This window comes from Sycon ciliatum, chromosome 1 (assembly GCF_964019385.1).
Source record: "Sycon ciliatum chromosome 1, ocSycCili1.1, whole genome shotgun sequence".
In the NCBI taxonomy this organism is placed as follows: domain Eukaryota; kingdom Metazoa; phylum Porifera; class Calcarea; order Leucosolenida; family Sycettidae; genus Sycon; species Sycon ciliatum.
Window position 1 is genome coordinate 20,804,070 of NC_088643.1, and position 19,705 is coordinate 20,823,774.

Consider the following 19,705-nt stretch of genomic DNA (forward strand, 5'->3'; position numbering starts at 1 on the left):
GTGTGTGTGTGTGTGTACATGGTGTGTGTGTGTGTGTGTGTGTGTGTGTGTGTGTGTGTGTGTGTGTGTGTGTGTACACGTGTGCGTGTTTGTATGTGCCACCCTATAGATATTGCACGAGACTCATCCCGGTGGCCAGAATTTGTGTGCTTGGACCACAGAACAGCCGAGGAATGCCGAAAGGCGAATTCCCTGTCATTGCCGGCTGGTCCAGCAGCAGCAACTACCGCAGAATATGCGCTTGCTGACACCGAAGACGATGTATTCGTAGCTGACACGGCACCGGGCACTGACGGCCGTGCGGCATGCACTGAGTGCAATGGCGGCGTTGTGGACACGTCCGCTGATTTGTTCTCTCCCAGCCCGCCGGGTGCCTTGCCACCGCTGTGCCTAAAGTCCCCGGAGAACGCATCACCCGGACTGGCGCTACACGCGCCTGGATCGCCAAGTGATGAACATGCTAAATCTCAGCCCGTGCCATTGGGAGAGCTTCTTTCTGGCAGTGTTCTGCAGTCACCGGCTGAATTGCCATCAGCTCAGTTCCCATCGTATCAACACACAGCCGCAGTAGCGTCGCCGGCATCACCCGAGAAGGATGTGTTGGTATCCGAGAGGGATGTGTCGGTATCCGAGAGGGATGTGTCGGTATCTGAGTGCCGTTCGGCGTCGCAGTCCGCAGCTCTCTTCTCTGACAGCCAGCCGCACGTCTCTCACGGCAACGACAACAATAGCAGAGTCATGTCACCTCCGCAGTCGGTGGCACTGTTCTCGGAGGGTCCGGGCAGCGCTAACGCCGACGAGAGTACGGACGACGGCAGCAGCCTGACCCTGTGTAACGGTCAACTAGTGATGGCTACGGCTACAGCATCTGCCATGGCAGCTGCTGCTGCTGCTGCAGTGGAAACTAAGCCCGACGTGGACTTGGTGCCACCGACATTTCTGCCATCGTTCTGCAGCACGCCTTCAAGAAGACGCGTGGCAGGGAGGTATGCACTTTCTTTGCATCGTGTGCTGTGCTATCTGTTGCTGGGGAAATGTGCATGTTTTAGATGGATGCGTGCGTGCTTGCTCCCTTTAATATCCAAACATACTGCTTATCCACACCCGTGGAGACTGCCCTGCTACAGAGGGGCACAGAGAATCGGCACTCTACTGCCCGGTAACTTACGGCGAATTCTTGGTGTTTTGGGTGTTGCGTGCACAGGATCAACACTGATGGGGAACTTGCGACGTGTGACACGTCTGGCAGTAAGTGCTATAGTTTGATGCATTGCGCAGCACCATGGCTTGTTAAAATCGCCCGCATCACAGTCATGTTCATTGGCATTGTGGTTGTGGAATAGTAAAAAAAACAATGTTTAAAATCAAAACTCTGCCTGCACACTCCCTCAAAGTAGGCCAGGGCCTATGGAGAGACCATAAATACGAATACAGAAGACATGCACCATATTCCCTGTAGTGTTTGTCGCACCGCCTCATTTCCTTTGGACAAGCTCTGGATTTTTGTGTGTCGAGATGCAGTGTGTTCTTGTCGTCCCGATTTCAACCATTCCTAATATAACTTGGTGTAGAAACTGGTTGCATATTTGACCGGCGTAATTTTCACCTCTGCCTTTCCTGTTCTGCCATGACTGAATTCAGGTTTTACCACCTCGACAGTGCCCGTTGAGGTAAGCGTTTCATTCTGCTTGACGCTATACGCGCAGTGTACTATAATCATGCTGTGCCCTGTGGATTGCTACGTGCTGGGTGTTTTTAATGTGTACCGGAGCAAAGAAACTACAGCTCCTGTCTGTATTATGTGCCACCTACCTGCAGTTGTATTTTGGCGAGGCCAGATTGGCATGTACATGTACTAGTATTCTTTAAGTCCATGTAGTTAGTTAAATGAGTACAGATTTCAACATTCATCATCTTCCCATAGTAGTAGTAGTAGTATTGACATATCCGCGGCAAGCCGCTTATGTACAACGGCATGGGAGAGGATAACAAAAAAAGAAAATATAATTATTGTTGGGGAAATCCACGCTATTATCGAATATTCAACAATGACGGGTGTGGGGTTATACCAAATTCCCATAATGTGGAAGTACGTTATTATTGTTGAAAGCACTAGGTGATCTGCACTCTACAATGTGACCTGTGCGATTATATCGTTGAATGATTGCCTGTTCCGAGCCACCAAACGCAGTGTCTCCAGGTCCTTCAGACTCCGGAGACGCATGGACGTTGCCTTAGCTAATTCGTTGTCTATCACCACTGGTAGGGTGATGCGCGGGCGTCCGAGCCAGCCCCGATTCTGTCGCTGGAAATACGCTGTCATGCTCACCTGCGCTGGAGTTGCTTCAGGGAGGCGTAGAATATGACCAAACAGTTTCCACCGTGCTCTTCTGCTTAGTACGGATATTGGCTCGGCATTGCAGCGGGCATATAGGTCTGTGTTGGAGATAATTTCCGGGTAAGATATCCCTAATAGACGGCGGAGCTGCTTTCTGTGGAACGCATCCATTGCTGTAGCATCCCGGGATGAAAGCACCCACACGCCGCAGTTGTAGGTCAAAATAGATAGCACAAATGCATCAAACAACCTCAGGCGGGTTGCTTCAGAGATAACTTGTCTCCGCATCCACAGGTTGACAAGTGTGTTGAAGGCAGCTGCGGCTTGCTGGCGCCGGCGCTTGAGGTCTTCTGTGACTCCGTACAGTGAACCAAGCAACCGGGTGGACCTCCATCGTTCCTCACCTCTTCTTGCAACATCCTCTTCTTGGTATAGATGGGTCCACTCGGTCTTGGTAGGGTTGATGTTGAGGTTCCACTCTTTGAACACTACCTCTGCCTCTGTTAGTGCGCACGCTAGATGTTGACGGTCCGTGGAGTACAGGTTAACGTCGTCCATGTATGCTGTTTCGCAAGGTATGGACATATCGACAGTCGTGTAGGCTGTCCCTCCAATATTCAGTATGGCAGGTCTTGGCGATATCCTGGGACGCAGGCAACGCATTGTCGCTTCGAGATAACAGGTGAATAGCACCGGCGACAAACTATCTCCTTGTGGGATGCCTATTGATGTTGGAAATTCTGCCGAGAGCGCATTCTTTATCTTCACTCTTAGCCTTGTGTTGTGCAACAACATCTCCACCATTCGTACCTCATCTGTGTTAACTATTTGTTTCATTACCTCCACCAATCTTCCCCGCTGCACTGTGTCGAACGCCTTGCTCATATCCATTCCGAGGACCGTACATTGCCACTTGAAACGTTCAGCCTTGGCTGCCAGCCACCGGCCACACCAGACAATATCCGCGGTACTCCGACCCGGACGGGAAGCGCTCTGGGTTGGAGATAGGTAGGAGTCAATCTTTGGCATAATCCTGCGAAGTGTGATTGTTGACAGGCATTTGCGTATAGAGTTCAAGAGTATTATTGGCCTGATACTGGTTAGCGGCCCTCTGGGTTTCCCTGGTTTCGGGAGCGGGATTAGTGTTCCACATCCAAGATCCATTCCACTGCCATCCGCAAAACATTGGTTTAGAATGGCAGCGATCTCATGTGCGACCCTCTCACCAGCATGCTTGATCAGGTCCCCGGGGATGCCATCCGGCCCAGCTGCCCTCTGCGATTTCAGTAATCTAATTGCCAGGGCAACCTCCGCAGCGCTGATCCTTTCTTCAAGATACTTCGAGCCCAGCGGTCTCAGAATATCATTTACTGCGGATGGATCCCGAAACTGCTGCCTGAAGTGGTCAGCTACCTTCTCTGCCGCTTCTTTATCGTTGGCGATTATCCGTCCAAGAGCGTCATGAACAACCAATGGCGCGGGAGACTGCCGCCGCAGCAAAGAGGCTGCTTGGAAGACCCTTGCATTTTTTTTCAGCTTCTCTACTTCTTGAGCGAAGGAGTCCAGGCGGGCTTCAGAGTTGTTCCGGGCGATATCTCGTATCTGGTGTACTTCTTGAGCGAAGGAGTCCAGGCGGGCTTCAGAGTTGTTCCGGGCGATATCTCGTATCTGGTGTAATATCTGATTCCGATCGCGTTTCAGTGATTTCCTCCCATCTGGGCATTTTGTCGAGTCGATTTTTACCCGCAGTTCTTTTTGTTGGGCTGATAGAAGGGCTATGCCAGGATCATGGGCTTTTCGGCTACATTCGGCTCTCTTTTTATATCCAACTGTTTTTGTTGCAGCCGACTCCCATAGCAGATTAGTATTCCAATAAATTAATATTCCTATACCAGATTGGCATTGGGTTAGTAAGTATTGCTGCACCTCTGTGTTCCTCTATTCCTCCGTGCGCAGTCCGAGAGCGCTGGTAAATCGGCCGCCGCCACACCTAGCTTCTCAAGCGTTCTGCAACAGCCCGTGCTGCGCTGGAGCAAGTCGCTTGAGACGCCAATTGACTCGCAGTTCAATCTGAATGTGACTGCCGCCGTTTCACCAGATGCGTACACGACGGGCTCTGACGGGACGACGTTTGACGGTACGTCACACGATTATTATTATTATTATTAGAAAGGAAAAGGACATATGGAAACGAGTTAAGAGTAACTCTCCACCACTGTAACTAGATACTATTATACAGTCAGATATGTCCTTTTCCTTTCTACTTTTCTTATTGGCTCAATACCCGAGTTTCAAGTTATTATTATTATTATTCTCGTATCCGTCCCGAATAGGACTCGTGGCGGCAGAATTGACTGCGTGCATGCGTGCGTGTGTGTGAGTGTGTGTGTGTGTGTGTGTGTGTGTGTGTGTGTGTGTATGTGTGTGTGTGTGTGTGTGCAACCTGTTGGAAGGCTACCTTCTTGCCAAAGCATTTGGAAGTTGGACTAGTTTCGGCTCCACAATCCAGTGTGTCGTTACTATAATGGCTTTCATGGCTGAGGTTGTTGGTATGTCTGTTGGCTCTGGGTTCCCAGTACTCAGTAGCTGAGGCTGGTTGGTAAAGTAACTCCAATTTCACTTCAAGGTACCAGTGCATCTAGTGTCTGCTTCTATCAAAGCAACGTGCTGTCTGTACTGGTTACCCCAGCAAGTGTAGGGTGTGCATAGGTAACTGTCTTGGCCGTTTTATGCTGATGTACTCCGTGTGGTGTAGACCAGGTGTGTATCGGTGGTCGATTCACATGGCTTCGCCAGTTGTGTGGATTAGACAGTTATCTGGCGCAAGTCTTGATCTGTCTCATTCAGATCTTGTTCGCTATCGTTGCTATAAGAGAAAATCTGTGGGTGCATATCCAGTGCATATGCAGATTTGCGTGCTTCTCTTGCGACGGGCGTATACATGGTACATGGTGTGTGTGTGTGTGTGTGTGTACGTGTCAATCAGGGAGTAGTAAAATACAAGGAGGTGACACGCCACTAATCGTGATTTTTGATGGGTGCCTCGCGCTTGTTTTTTTTTCTTTCGCAAAAAAAGATGATCTGCTGAATCAATCTTGAGTATTTGTTGAAGAACTAATTCCGTGAAAAGGTCTATCCATCTCATGGAACAGCATTTGTTTTGCTCTTGTGATACATCTGACACACCTCAGATCTGAGGTGTGTATGTGTGTGTGTGTGTCCCATATGGTGCAGTGGTATGTGTCGATTTCCAATCGAGAGGTTGCGGGTTCAATTCCCGACGATTATGGTCGCACACGTCTTTCTTCTCTTTCTCGAACTCTTTCTGACTTTTCTTTCATTCTCCTGGGTGGTTACCAACAGCCAGTGTATGCCGGAGTATGTGGTGTGGCGTGTGTGTAGAAAAAGAAAAGAAAAAAAGAAGAAAAAAATGGAAAAATGAAAAATAGGGATTCACTGGCCAGAAAAAGTCACTTCAATCAGCTGTGTGGTGGATACCAGGCTAAAAATAGTGGCGGTCAATTCATCAGCCTTGCAAGCTGTTGAATGGTGTAATCCCAGCACAAGTTGCTATGTCTAACATAGCTGTTCGCTATCATCGCTTCCGCGATGGGCAGGTCTGAGGTGTGTGTGCGTGAGTGGGAAAAGAAAAGGGAAAAAAAGAAATGGCAGGTAGTTTGCACTGTCTTGCTCCCGACCCATTAGTACGTGCTCTCAATAGGTGCTATTTTTGTCACTGCTCGGCCGGACTGCCAAAATGCTACATATATTGAGTTTTTACTGCTGCTCCAGTGCTCTGATCACCATGGTAACGGCTTTGGGATACATGTTGGCACTGCTGTGAGGGTAATCCCACTTCTATCAGCATTTGGGCACTGACTAAGGCGAGTCGTGGCATCTTGGAGAATAATGGCGGCTTTGGGAAACACCTATTCATATTATTTTTGAAGTGAATCACGGTTATGTGGAGAATGGTGGACTCTACTACGATTTTCGTATACCAAGTTATTCGTTCGTTCATTGATGCTCATGTGAATAATCATTCGTGTAAATCGTGGTTCTTTACACCTTTAAATTTATCACTCTGAAAAAACATTCCTATGTGCTTGTTTCCATTTGCAGGTTCCCCACACACACTGCAGCGACATGGGCAAGGTACGCAGGGCCGAGGAATCTCAGCGACCATTACGCCATCTCGTTCTCGCCAGGTTAGTGCTGCACTGAAGTGATGTGTATGCCAGCTGGTCAGTTGCTTTTCTTCAATGAAAACTTTTCTGCCCACCATAGGCTCAGTCACACATGCACACACACACACACACGCACGCACACACACACACACACACACTCTCCCTCCCTATGCCTTATTCTGTACTCCTCACAATTCCCTTACCTCCTGTCTTCTTAGGCACTGTTCCAATTTGGATTGATGCTCGGCTGTACTGTATGTGTTTCACTATGGTCTTTCCTTCAGCCTCATGGACGTGTTCTGTTCACTGGCGGTGAAGGTGGAAAGGGTCACTCAACGCAGTCCAGCCATACACTGTGGCGAGATCAGGACCGGGGCAGTGAAGCCGGGGACTGCGAAGGCGGCAAGGGCAAGATCGAATCCGAAGTACCCTCAGGGGACAACCACGGTGCACCGGCTACGCAGCTGGAGTCATCCACTTCACAGCACAAACTGCATGCTGAGCATGCCAGAGCAGCAAGCTGCCAGACAATCTCTACTGTATCGGCTCAGAGCTGCCGCATCAATATGCCTGAAACCGAGGAGGAGCAGCAGCCAGCATCGTCTGAAAAATTGTCCTTCGAGTGTGTTCTTCACGAGCAGCCTACACCGGGTGCAGCCTCCAGTGGTGGAGCTGCTAGCTATTCTCCTTCGCTGCCAGGACAGCCACCTTGTACTCCGATTTCCGGTATGAACGAGGAGAAGCTGTATAGCGAGCTGGCCCTTTTCTCGGAGCATGCCTTGTTTTCTGACTACACACAGCCTCACACGCGTGTCCCTATGCCGCCTGGTGCTGCGGAGGAAACAAGTGGTTCCCCATCTTTATCAGCCGCAGTGTTCGGAGACTACGCTGCTGTGGATAAGCGAAGTCCAGCTCAGTTGCTATCGGGTGGCAGCGTAGTCAAGACCGCTGCAGTGACGTCAGCCTTGTCCACTGCTACATCACCCCCAGGTGTTGCGGATACGCCAGACGAACGCAGGTCTCTCAGAGCGATAGCTGCAGCCACACCCTCAACATCTCGCCAAGTACCAATGGCCGTGGATTCCCAGGCACCAGAAAAAAGGGGGAGACTCTTTTGTTATCCAGATGATCGTGATAAAAGCACTCCCATGCCGCTGAATGCACCATGTGCTGTGGTACCCGATCATCCGGCCGTGAAATCCCCAACCATGGTCACTCAGTTGAGACAGTCAAAATCTCTGCCTCAGGAGTCTGGTGCATCACCTTCAACTCTTGCCGCTGTCGTTCCTAGCGAAGAGCGAGAAGTTCAGAGACCGCCGGTCACTTGCACTCCGACTTCACTGGCAGCTCAGGAAGTTGTGGACACGAGCAACAAGAATGGGCCAGCCACCTTCCGTATGTTGTCTGGGCGCGCCGTGCAAGTATCCGAAGACGAACTAGTGAAGGCCCGGCTGCTTTTAGAAGCTGATGTTGATGATGCGCTACAAGCCTGCGCAATAAGTCCGCAGCCAGTGCATGAACAAAGCAATGCAGGTTTGGCCAACGCCCGCCCTGACCCCACTCGGCCTACTAGTGCTGGCATTGAATCTTTAGCAGTGACTAGTGAGCACCATGAACAAAGCAATGCAAATTTGGCCAGCACCTGCACTGACCCCGCTAGTGCTGGTGTTGCGACTGCAGCAGTGACCGGTAAACAGGGTGATGGTGTAGACAGTATCCGGAATGCCGACCCTGCTAGCGCCGACACCAGGCCAACTGTGCGTATTCCTGCACCAAGCCCAGCTCAAGAGTGTTTGACTGCCCCCAATATTTCAGCTGATGACAAGCAACATGTTGCTACTCCCATTACTCCAGTCGCCCGCCATATTTCAGCTGATGACAAGCAACATGTTCCTACTCCCATTACTCCAGTCGCCCACAATATTTCAAGTGACGACAAGCAACATGTTCCTACTCCCATTACTGCAGGCACCCACAGTGTTTTAGCTGATGACAAGCAACGCGTTCCTGCAGCTCGAGAGTGTTTGACTTCCCACAGTACTACAGCTGATGACAAGCAACGTGTCCCTGTTCCCATTACTCCAGTCGCCCACAGTGCAACATCCGCCACGGCATGTCGCGTTGTCCAGTCCAGCAACAAGACTGGAGTTGCTACCTTCCGTATGCTGTCTGGACGTTCGGCCGTCGTGTCGGAGCGTGGCTTGGAGCAAGCCAAGCAGATACTGAAGGATGTTGACGAGGAGCTCGGCCTTGTTGCTGAGCCCAAGCACCAATCGAGCGAGACAATGTCAACACCAAGACATATTCGGCATGAAACGGCCTCGTTCAAGGCACCCCGCCCAGCACCGCAGCTAGTATCGTCTCCGAGTTCAGACACTGCTCATCAAGTCGGTGTGAAAAGCATTCCCTTGCCGGAAAACTCCGTGAAACTTCTGGAGACTGGCGTGTACACGAGCCCACTCGCTCTTACGGATCAGGAAATTGACAACCTGTCGGCCGCGTGCGTGTCCGTGCCGTTTTCTCCGACGTCTGCTCAGGATCTGATGGAATCCGGTGCCCATTCCAGTGCTGCTACTGCCTCTGCTGGGCTGTCATCAGTGACTATCAACAGGGATGGCTTTCCGAGAGTACCGCCATCACCATCTGTGGAAGCAAACCCAGAAACGGCTTTGCCAGTATGTAGTGAACCAGCAGCAGGGACTGGTCGTGGTGGAACAGCCGATCCCGTGTGGCAACCGTCTGCACATAGAATGAGTGATTCAATCGATGAAGAGGCACTTGTAGCCGTTCTCGAAGGCATGGGGTCTCCGCACAGTGACGCGGAAGTCCAATTACATGAAAACCCGTCTCCTCGGGCGTCGTATACGGCAGCGAGTCAACACACTTGCGGTGCAAAATCCACTTGCCCCGAGCCAGAGGCCCAATCCAGTTCACTCCCTAGTGTTGTTGCAAGTGTTCAGCCATTACAACCTGCCATCAGCAGTACCGTGTGTCACGTCCCAAAGGCAGACCTCTCCACCTGTGTTAGCCAGAAGTCAAATTCAGTATCTACAAGCTGTGCCCTGCATCCTGTCCAATCGACATCGATTTCAGCACCTCAATCACCATCTAAATCCACTCGCAGCGAAGATAGCGATGAAGATGGATGTGTTGCCCAGAATGACTACCATGGTTCAGTGAGAGCTGCCATCGAGCAGTGTTCCGATGAGAATCAGCACACTAGCGTGAAGGCACTGGACGAGTGCCTGTCCCCGCTGCGTGAACGCACACCCAGTGCTGTTGATCCTCTAGACTGCCTGATGGATATGCTAACCGGACAAGCGACAGACAGTCCACCACGATCACCGCCGGCGACTAATTCACACGCGGGACAGGATTTTACTGACGGAGTCGTAGCTGCCGATAGCATTGCCACTGCATGCCAGTCATCTTCTGACGCATACCCGCTCCTCAGTGATACTAAGGCCGGTGGTTCCACTGCAACGGCAGAGCAACAACCAACCGAGGAGGAGCAGCAGTGCTTTCATGAGACCGAGGGCTTTAGCTTACCTTCCACGGCAGAGCAGGTTTGTCTTGCCGAGGCAGCGTTCTGTAACATGTCGGGAGGTGTTGCATACCCAAAGCTGGATTCATCGGATGATGTGGAGGACGGTTGGCGCAAGTCGGTCTCTATCTCACCCAGTGCTTGCAAGAGCCATGCTCTCTCTCCTGAACATGCAGGCATCGTGCGTAGCTCAATGATGGATGACGGGTCGGGAAAGAATGTCGTGCGGGATGATGAGCATGCCACTGGTAGCGTCACGCCAGTCCAGTGCCCAGGCAATGCACAAATCGGCGCCAGGCGTGGCCATGCGTTGTCCAACGCTCAGCGCACTCCTGCCGCCAAAGCCAGGGTTTGCTCGCCGAGCCGCTTCACCGACCTCGGCTCTCCCGTCCTGCAGCCGCCCCGGGGACTGACCGGTCTCGCAGAGGAACAGCCGTGTGATTTGGATGAATCTGGGATGAATAGTAATCTATTCCTCGAAGCACTGGACATGGCCGCCGCTTCCGCTAATGATGCCAATCAGAAAGTGGATGTGCTGCCGAAGCTGCCACTTCAAGATGCATACCGCTCGGCCAAGGGCAGTGCAGATGCGGACGACTCCGGCGTTGCAAGCATGGCCGGTAGGTCTTCCATCTCACCGCTGCTGCTGCTCGATGCGAGCGCTCACCGGCAGCCCGACTCTGGCCTCCCTGGCGGTGCCCTCGGGAAATCTACTGTGAAGGAATCAACGGACAGCCCTGCGTCGAGTAGTCGCCCATCTCCGCCTCTTGCACCGTGCAAAAAACACGAGCAGCCAGGCGGCATAGAGGGGATTTCCCCTGCAGCTAAAGTTCGTGATAGTGGAGCTGCCAGCGTGCTGTCCGCAGAGGGCAGCGCGGCTAAATCGTTGCAGCCCGGGTTGAGCCCGGTGTGCGCCGGGTTCTTTACAGCCGCCGGCTCTCCCATCCTTGTTTCTGCCAAGGCGTACGCGAGAGCAAGCAACGTGCTGGATGACGTCTGGAGCGATCCTCAGTACACTTCAATACGTGGCTCTGCGAAGAAACCGACTGCACCGCAACCTGGGATTGCATTATCGGGTTCTCGGAATGCGATGCAGAGCGATGGAGTAAGCAGATCGGACTGCGGTCAGCCTGAACAGTGTGCCACGATTCCTGCGAAGACGTGCATGCCGGAGCCAGTGCGAACGGCAACGACTGATGCGTCTGCTCTTCAGAGTGAGAGGACTGACTTGCAAGTACACGGTGTGGATGAAGTCACAGTGCATGAGGGAATGGCTCCCATCGAAGCAGATGTCCAACTGGAGGACTCAGTGCTTGAGTTGGCCGTGAGCAGTTCTATGCCGCTGTCTCCATGTGCCGCTCCAGCTGTGAGTGAGCGACAGCAGACACCGCTTGACAGCAAGGAAGGCATATGCGCAACTGGGTTCTCAACTGGCAGAGGCGCAGTGTTATCTGCGCCCAGGAAATCACTCGGAGTTGCAGCTGCGCGTCTGCAGGAGTTTGATGTGGAAGTGTTGCAGTTTGCTGGAGGTTCAGAGTTTGCGGCTGCTTCTGCAACTTCTACTGTTCAGCGTGACAGCACTGGAGCTGATGCGTCACCACGGGTGGGTGATTATCATGTCACTGGTGATTCAGGACAAGCTTCACGGCCTGCGGATACACCTGCACCACTCCAGTCTGGCGTAGGAAATGCTAAGTTTGAGCTTGATGGCGTGACGAGCGTCCATCATGAAGTGTTGTCACCGCATTCGGCCACGTCTGGCATTGCTGCGTGCGGGGCTGAGCGAGAACGGGTCAAGGCAGCCACATCCACGTGCGTTTCATCCTCAGAGATTGCCCAAGCAGATACGACGAACGATGAGCAACCCGAGGACGACATGCTCAGTGCTAGTAGCAAGAGAACAAGTCCGGCGTGTGGAGAAGTGTCACCCATTCTTGTGTGCGCTTCTGCGGCTGTGCGAAGTGATGCTAGGTGCGCTATATCAGCATCACCTGCATGCATACTGAAGCATTCTCCCGTGATGATGGGCGGGCAGCTGTTAGTGCACAGCAGCGAAGCGACGGTGCATGCTGCAGACAACAGCACGGCACAACAGCCCTGGCACATTGCCACGGCCGTGGCTGGAGGACCGATGCGACAAGAGAGGTCGTCCACGGCTTCGCCACACCAGCGGAGTGTGGTTGCAGTCGCTACGACTACCGTCGCGTGGGAGGCACTGCCAAATACCGAGGACGACTCAGGCAAGATAGTGCAACTCACTGCGCCTGGTTTCACTAGTGTGTCTGACACAAGTACCTGCACACCGGCAGTAGCCTGTGCTCAAAGCCCGCTTGATGATGACTGCAAGGTAGATGCCCCCATTCGGCCATTGCCACCTGCTGAGATGGAAACATCACTATCTAAGACTTACTCATCTCCTAAAAGCGAGTCACACTATCCTACTAAAGCTGCGTGTAACTCCACAGCTGCTGAAGTAAAGGTGATCGGAGACATGCTGTCAGTCGTTGGCGCTGGTTCAGGCGTAGAGCCGATCCTTTCCAGCTCGAGTAGCCCAGGATTGAACAGTTCCGCGACCATACCTACCATGACTGGTTTTAAAACTGCAGCCGGAAAGGCTGTATCTATCTCGGAGAAGTCCATGGCGCTGGCCCGGAAGCGTGCAAATGAGGATAGCGACGGCATACCACCAGTCGATGAAGACAGCACTGATCGTCCTGATGTGTCCATTCCACCAGCAAACAACTCCAAAAGCACGCAAGCCTTGACTGGCTTCAAGACTGGCGCTGGGAGAAGTGTCTCTGTGTCCGCAACGGCAATGGCTTTGGCCCGAAAGCGGGCCCACGAAGATAGTCATGATGTGCCGCCAATTGTTGAAGCTACTGTTGCTGTGCCGGCGAATCATCCCGCACCCTCTAGCCCAGTGCCAAGGAAACCTAGTACACTGTCTGTGACTGGTTTCAAGACCGGCGCAGGGAAAAGTGTGTCCGTGTCCGCAAAGTCGCTTGCTCTTGCTCAAAAGCGGGCGCACGATGATAGTGGCGACGATTTGCCGCCAATCATCAAAGCAGCTGCTGGTGTCGTTACGCCAAAACGTCCCAGCTCGACTACCCCATCATTGAAGAGACCAAGAGTGACTGGCTTCAATGCCCCTGCACGAAAGAGCGTGTCCATCTCAGAGACGCCGACCGCTCAAAAGCAGCCGCAGGCCGTTAGGGCCCAGAGTGAATCATCATCCACTGCCACAGAAACAGCGGTCGTGTCGAATAGTCCCAGCTCGGTACCCATCAGTTCTGCCAACATGCTAACTGTGACTGGGTTCAAGACTGGCACGGGAAAGAGTGTGTCTGTGTCGGAAAAGTCACTGGCTTTGGCTCAACGGCGAGCCCGCGATGATACCAGCGAGGACACACTACCAGCCATTGGCACCAGCTCAGTTGAAATGCCACTCAATCCCAACTCGGCTAGCCCAGAAGGAAGCAGACTGGCTACGACCGGTTTCAAGACCGGTGCAGGTCAACGTGTGTCTGTATCTGCAAAGGCCATGGCTCTGGCGCGAAAGCGGGCTCGTGATGACAGTGAGGATGTGCCATCGATAGCGGAAGCCGCTCCTACTGTATTGCCGAAGCAGTCAAAATCGTCTAATCTGTTAATGAACAACTCCACTGATGCACTCACTATGACTGGTTTCAAGACCGGTGCAGGGAAAAGTGTGACCAACTCCACTGATGCACTCACTATGACTGGTTTCAAGACCGGTGCGGGGAAAAGTGTGACCAACTCCACTGATGCACTCACTATGACTGGTTTCAAGACCGGTGCAGGGAAAAGTGTGTCCATCTCCGCAAAGTCGCTGGCTCTTGCTCGAAAGCGAGCACACGATGATGGCGGCGATGACATTGATGCATCCCGACAGATTGGCGATCAGTCATCCACCACTGGCGAGCAATGTGTGACTGCCTTCCACAGTGCAACTGGCAGCGAACTGGCTGTCTCGCGGAAGGCAAATGAATGTGCATCCAAGATCTCCGATGACGATGCAGATGGCGGCAGTGTAACCAGCAGATCATCCAATTCAGCGCTACCCATGACGACAGGGTTTACTACCGCAGCTGGCAAAAGTGTCTCTGTGTCCAGCGAGCTGCTTGATACAGCCCGGGCTCTCTTTGGCGACAGTCCCATGCCGTTGTCGAAACGTCGCAAGCACGATGGCACCATGCCAGGAAAGGGGCCCAATGAGTCCGCCGTTCGTACCGACATAGCCAGAAGTACTGATGTGCCTGCATTGGATAAGAAGAGCTTGGATGTGGCATGTGCAATGTTAGGAAATGATCTCACAGGTCACGACAGAGCACCCGGGCATGATGGCACGCTCGCTGATGCTGGCAAGTCATCGTCCAAGCCACTCATGCCTGGTTTCAGCACGGCCGGTGGTGGCAAGGTGCTCCTCTCGCAGGAATCCCTGCACTTTATTCGCAGTCAGCACGACGCCTGTGATGGTGACGGAGACAAGCGAGATGTTTCACCACACGCACTTGCTATTGCTCAGTTCACTGCAGGAAACCAGAACGGCAAGCCGGCTGTAATGCCCGGATTCAGCACAGCATCGGGTACAGAGGTTTCTGTGAACAAGGCATCGCTGGCCGCCGTACAGGCCGCTTTGCAGGCAAACTCTGAAGCGAGTCGTCCTCCGTCACACTCCTTTGCATTTAGCACGGCGGCCGGAAAGGCCGTAGGCGTTTCAGACAAGTCCATGGCGTTCGCGAAGTCCTTCTGGTCGGATGATACGGCAGCAGATGCTGGGAAAGATGCCAAAACTCACCAGCAGTCCGGCAGCGGTGACGGCACTGCCACTGGTCAACAACAGTTCCGAAGTCCAACTGGCAGTGCTGTACCGCGCCAGCCTGTTGCCTCGGTGCGCAGTAGCGTGGCCACGACACAGATCGGCGTGCATCTGGCGTCAGCGTGCAGTGCAACTGCTACCACTGCTGCCTCCGGCGATGCGGTCACGCCCGTGATTCCTAAAACGCGCTCTCATCGTACTTCGCTCAAGACGGACAAACGCGGTGGCGGTGGTGCCTGCGGAAGCCCGTGTGTGGATGCTAGCACTATGGCGATGCACGGTGGTCATGGTGAGTCTGTTTTCTTTTGCTTTCAGCCAGGCATGCACATCTGCTAGTACTAATACATGTAAGGCACTCCACCCTCCCCAGTCTAGCTACCTCCCGCCTTTCTGCGACCCGTGAGTAGTAGTTTACTATTACATCGGGTATACTTCGAGCAGGGAGTAGTAAAATACCGGTATTTTACTACTCCCTGGCTCCAAGTGTGCGCCGTGTGATGCATAATAAATCATGTGCTGTTACCATCAATATTGCGTATCACAAGGTGTGTGTGTGTGTGTGTGTGTGTGTGTGTGTGTGTGTGTGTGTGTGTGTGTGTGTGTGTGTGTGTGTGTGTGTGTTCATATGTGTGCATGTGTACATGTGTGTGCATGTGTACATGTGTGTGCATGTGTACATGTGTGTGTCTGCACATGTGTGTGTGTGCATATTTACACGCTTGTAAACATCAGATCAAGTACCTACTGCTGCTGCACCGGTCACGACTCCTTCCATGAAATCACATCGCAAGTCTCTGGCACCTAGCCGCAGTACCCCATCAGGTATATGGCTCAGTTTGACATACCTTGTGTGCACCACAGGCACACACATATATCTCTTCTGAAATAGTCTTATGCACTTATTTACACTGCCCCGTCGATGCAAGGCAATGCAGCCTATCAAATAATGTTGTTAGCGATGATGGTCCTGCCACTGTAATGTGCATTGTTACTTAGAAACTGTGTACATCAGCAGGCAGTGATGCTAGGGGAAAGGAAACGTGTGAAGCAGAACACTCGTAGTTCAGTATGTGGCACAGTGCTCTGCTGACTACCTGTGTACCTGTGTTGCTGTCTGCAGAGTTCCTCCGCGATCGTGCCATCGGTTTGTCGCGCATGACTCCCCAGCGCTGTCTGCCGCGAGAATCGTAAGCACATCGGCCCGCTTACAGTCGGTCTGTACCTGAACCACAGATTGTTGTTTTCCTTGCTAATTGGTCACCAGCAGTTAGAGTGGGCATTTTGATCTCTCTTTCTCTCTCTCTCTCTCTCTCTCTCTCTCTCTCTCTCTCCCCTCTCTCTCTCTCTCTCTCTCTCTCTCTCTCTCTCCCCCTCTCTCTCTCTCTCTCTCTCTCTCTCTCTCTCTCTCTCTCTCTCTCTCTCTCTCTCTCTCTCTCTCTCTCTCTCTCTCTCTCTCTCTCTCTCTCTCTGATTTTGATGACACCGGCATGCTGCTATTGGAGCGTTGCTACGACATGCCATGGACTATGTACTAGCATGTAGTGTGAAGAGGCATAGATTGTAGCCGCCTCGACTGGTATCTTTTACAGGTATCCAGCCAGCTGAAACTACTTCGAAGTATGTGCCAACTCTGGCCCAGTCTGGTTTGCTAAACTATGACTGTGTATGTGTGTATGTGTGCATGTACACTCGTATTTACTGTAACAGGCGCGGTGCTAGCTCATCATCCTCCTCTTCGGCCCTGTCAAACATCTCCAATGTGAGTCGACGGCATGGTGTAGCCGGCCAATCTCCGTTCAACACTCCATTCCGCCAGGTGACACCAAGACATCCAGACAAGGCAGCGATACACCGTCCATCATCATCATCATCATCATCAGCCAAATCCAATCCGACCGAAGCAGCGGGTGACAGCAAGCAGCAGGTTTGTTCTTTTTGAACGCTTGCCCCGTGTCTCTGGTGTGTACCGATGTCTGTCTGGATCCGTTCCGGCACGCATGGGCGTTTGACCAAGAGTGTTCAACTCCACTACCAGTGCTGTCCCAGTGCCAGTACCAGTCCCAGTGTTCAGACGACTTGCCATTGTCACCCTATTAATGCACTTCGGTGATATGTGCACTGTGCCATGGCAGGTACTGTAAGTCCAGAAACCGTTGCGATCTTGAATCCTTCGTGATTTTCGCAATGGGGTGTTAAATCTCAAAAGTAAGCCGATGCGAAACGTAAAAGAACTGTAGTAAAGAAACTAAGGGAATTGACTCCAATTCACGTGCAAATTTGTCCGTTGCTTGCGAATTGCGAACTAAACCCGGCGCAAACATTTCACGGATTACAGTACCCATAACGTGGAGAATAGTTGTGTGTGGTGTGCGTGGCCACCCTTTCATGTGACTGGCTGAGCGGTACATCATGCGCAATGTGTACGTCTTATCAGAGTACCTGTAGTGCGAATGGATTTTTATACGACCTTATATGAGGAGAAGTCCGTGCCTTGAAAAGTCCGTACATTTGTATCCTTTCTGGATACATACTGTGTGGGTTACACTGTTCTATTTTTCTGGACCCTGACTATGCTATCTCAGTCACCTGCCTATGCTATCTCAGTCACCTGCCTATGCTATCTCAGTCACCTGGCCGCAAGCATGGATTACCGTGGCTCTCATGTACAAGTTTGTGTGGCCCTTGGAGCAACGCTATACTGAAGTCACATGATGTGTCGCTACATGTTTCCAATAGACCGAGACTACTTCTTCTCGCTATAGTCCAGCTGTGAGTTGACTCGATTGGTTTCTGTCTTTCCTTGCAGGCGACATCGTCCAAGGGGAGCTGCCGTCCGCAGATTGGTCGTCTGTTGCAGGCGCGGCAAGATGGGCAGCGTATCAGACTCGCATCTCTGTCCGGTGGGCCGCCAGAGCCTCAGACCAGAGACGAGGTTTGTGTGCAGTTATTGCAGTACATGCACTCGTGTGTGTTGCTGTGGGTGGTAGTGTGTGTGTGTGTGTGTGTGTGTGTGTGTGTGTGTGTGTGTGTGTGTGTGTGTGTGTGTGTGTGTGTGTGTGTGTGTGTGTGTGTGTGACTATTCCTTGTTGGCATTATTATGCATGCGTTCATGTACGGCATCTGCTTTTGGTCTCTAGCTCTTCATTCCCCATGTACATGTGAACACCATCTAACCTAAAGAGTTGGCGAGAGCCGTGTAGTTTGTAGGTTCTGTAGTGCCTGGTCTTGTATTTGGTGTGGCTGTCTCCTGTTGAAGTAGCAGATGTGTGGGCTGCTGAATGCCGCTGCCTTGCCTTGTGACCTTGTGTGTGTTGGGGGGTGTCTGGGGGTGTTTATTATCAGCAGATAGGACTAGCTTCTCTTATACTTGTGCTTTCTGTTCTGTGCCGTGTGCTGTGCCCCATGCTGTACATCACACCAGCTACTGATGTTTGGTGTTTCTGAGGAGACTTTGAGCGTCTCGAGCAGGTCGGCCGGAGCATTCCGCTTCACGGCGAGCAACTTCTTCAGCTCGTCTGCATGCCAGCAGGACAAAGGCATTCGTCTAGCAGATGGTGGCTGGCTGGAGATTACAGAGAACACTGTTGGCGTTGAGGACATCGGAAAGTGAGTTGTTCTATGCGTGATATTGGTTTGATAATGGACAGATTGTGCCTAGTCAAAACGCTGAATGAACAAAGATACTGTGGAAGAATAACAGTCCATCTGTACGTGTAGCACTCACTGTCTTTGTGTGTGTGTGTCTGTGTTTGTGTGTGTGTGTGTCTGTGTGTGTCTGTGCGTGTGCGCGCGCGTGTGTGTGTCTGTGTGTGTCTGTGTGTGTATGTTGGGGGGGGGGGGGGGTGCATGCGTGGGTGGGTGTGCATGTGTATGCGTATGTGTACAGGGCCTTCTTCAGCACTCCTGGCGTGGATAAGAGGCTGGTATCGGACGCCTGGGTTCGAAACCATTACCGATGGATCGTCTGGAGCTTGGCAGCTCAAGAAGTGGCTGCTGCATCGCAGCTTGGCGGAAGGTACAAGTGATAATTTTTTTATTTTTAAAGCTATGCATGTACATGTACTATTTGTGCCTTGGGGCATGACCCCAGATAGGGTTACTTGCATCTTCAGCAACAGGGAGTACTAAAAAAACGTTTTTTTAGTACTCCCTGGTGAGCAGTATACAGTCATATAGGTCACAGCCTCACAGGTGTTCTTTCTTTGGCAAATCTAGTGCACCCAATGAAGGAAGAGTGCTTTTACTTGTTTCCAAAGTCATTTCTATTCTAATGACTGTTAGAGTTGGGTGCACTTTGCCAATTCCTGTGCGTATCACGGAACTTCCTTTGTCGCAATTGTGATTTGATTCTGGAGCTGTGCTAGACAGCACTGTATTGCAGGATCATTCTTCAATAGTGATTTCTATCACCTGTGCTGTAGACTTCTAACGCCGGAGAACGTTCTGCTGCGCTTGAAGTACCGCTATGATCGGGAGATCGACCGCGCTCAGAGGTATGCGTTGTTTGTGTGTGTGTGATCAGGAGTGTGTGTGTGTGTGTGTGTAAAAAATGAAAAAATAGGGATTCACTGGCCAGAAAAAGTCACTTCAATCAGCTGTGTGGTGGATACCAGGCTCAAAATAGTGGCGGTCAATTCATCAGCCTTGCAAGCTGTCGAATGGTGTAATCCCAGCACAAGTTGCTATGTCTAACATACCGGTAGCTGTTCGCTATCATCGCTTCCGCGATGGGCAGGTCTGAGGTCTGAGGTGTGTGTGTGTGTGTGCGTGTGTGTGTGTGGGTGGGTGTGTGTGTG

At 51.9% G+C, this 19,705-nt stretch overlaps 1 protein-coding gene across 1 annotated transcript in view; it reads left to right on the forward strand.

Annotated features, from left to right (window-relative positions):
* Nucleotides 1-19,705, forward strand: part of LOC135817495 (platelet binding protein GspB-like) — a 37,735-nt gene that overhangs the window by 492 nt on the left and 17,538 nt on the right. The window contains exons 2-14 of the mRNA XM_065330696.1: nt 110-986; nt 1,205-1,248; nt 1,642-1,670; nt 4,295-4,475; nt 6,461-6,546; nt 6,810-15,198; nt 15,642-15,731; nt 16,030-16,096; nt 16,617-16,833; nt 17,716-17,841; nt 18,331-18,515; nt 18,796-18,924; nt 19,331-19,402. Coding sequence (XP_065186768.1) covers nt 110-986; nt 1,205-1,248; nt 1,642-1,670; nt 4,295-4,475; nt 6,461-6,546; nt 6,810-15,198; nt 15,642-15,731; nt 16,030-16,096; nt 16,617-16,833; nt 17,716-17,841; nt 18,331-18,515; nt 18,796-18,924; nt 19,331-19,402 — 10,492 coding nt within the window. The remainder of the gene's footprint in view (nt 1-109; nt 987-1,204; nt 1,249-1,641; nt 1,671-4,294; nt 4,476-6,460; nt 6,547-6,809; nt 15,199-15,641; nt 15,732-16,029; nt 16,097-16,616; nt 16,834-17,715; nt 17,842-18,330; nt 18,516-18,795; nt 18,925-19,330; nt 19,403-19,705) is intronic.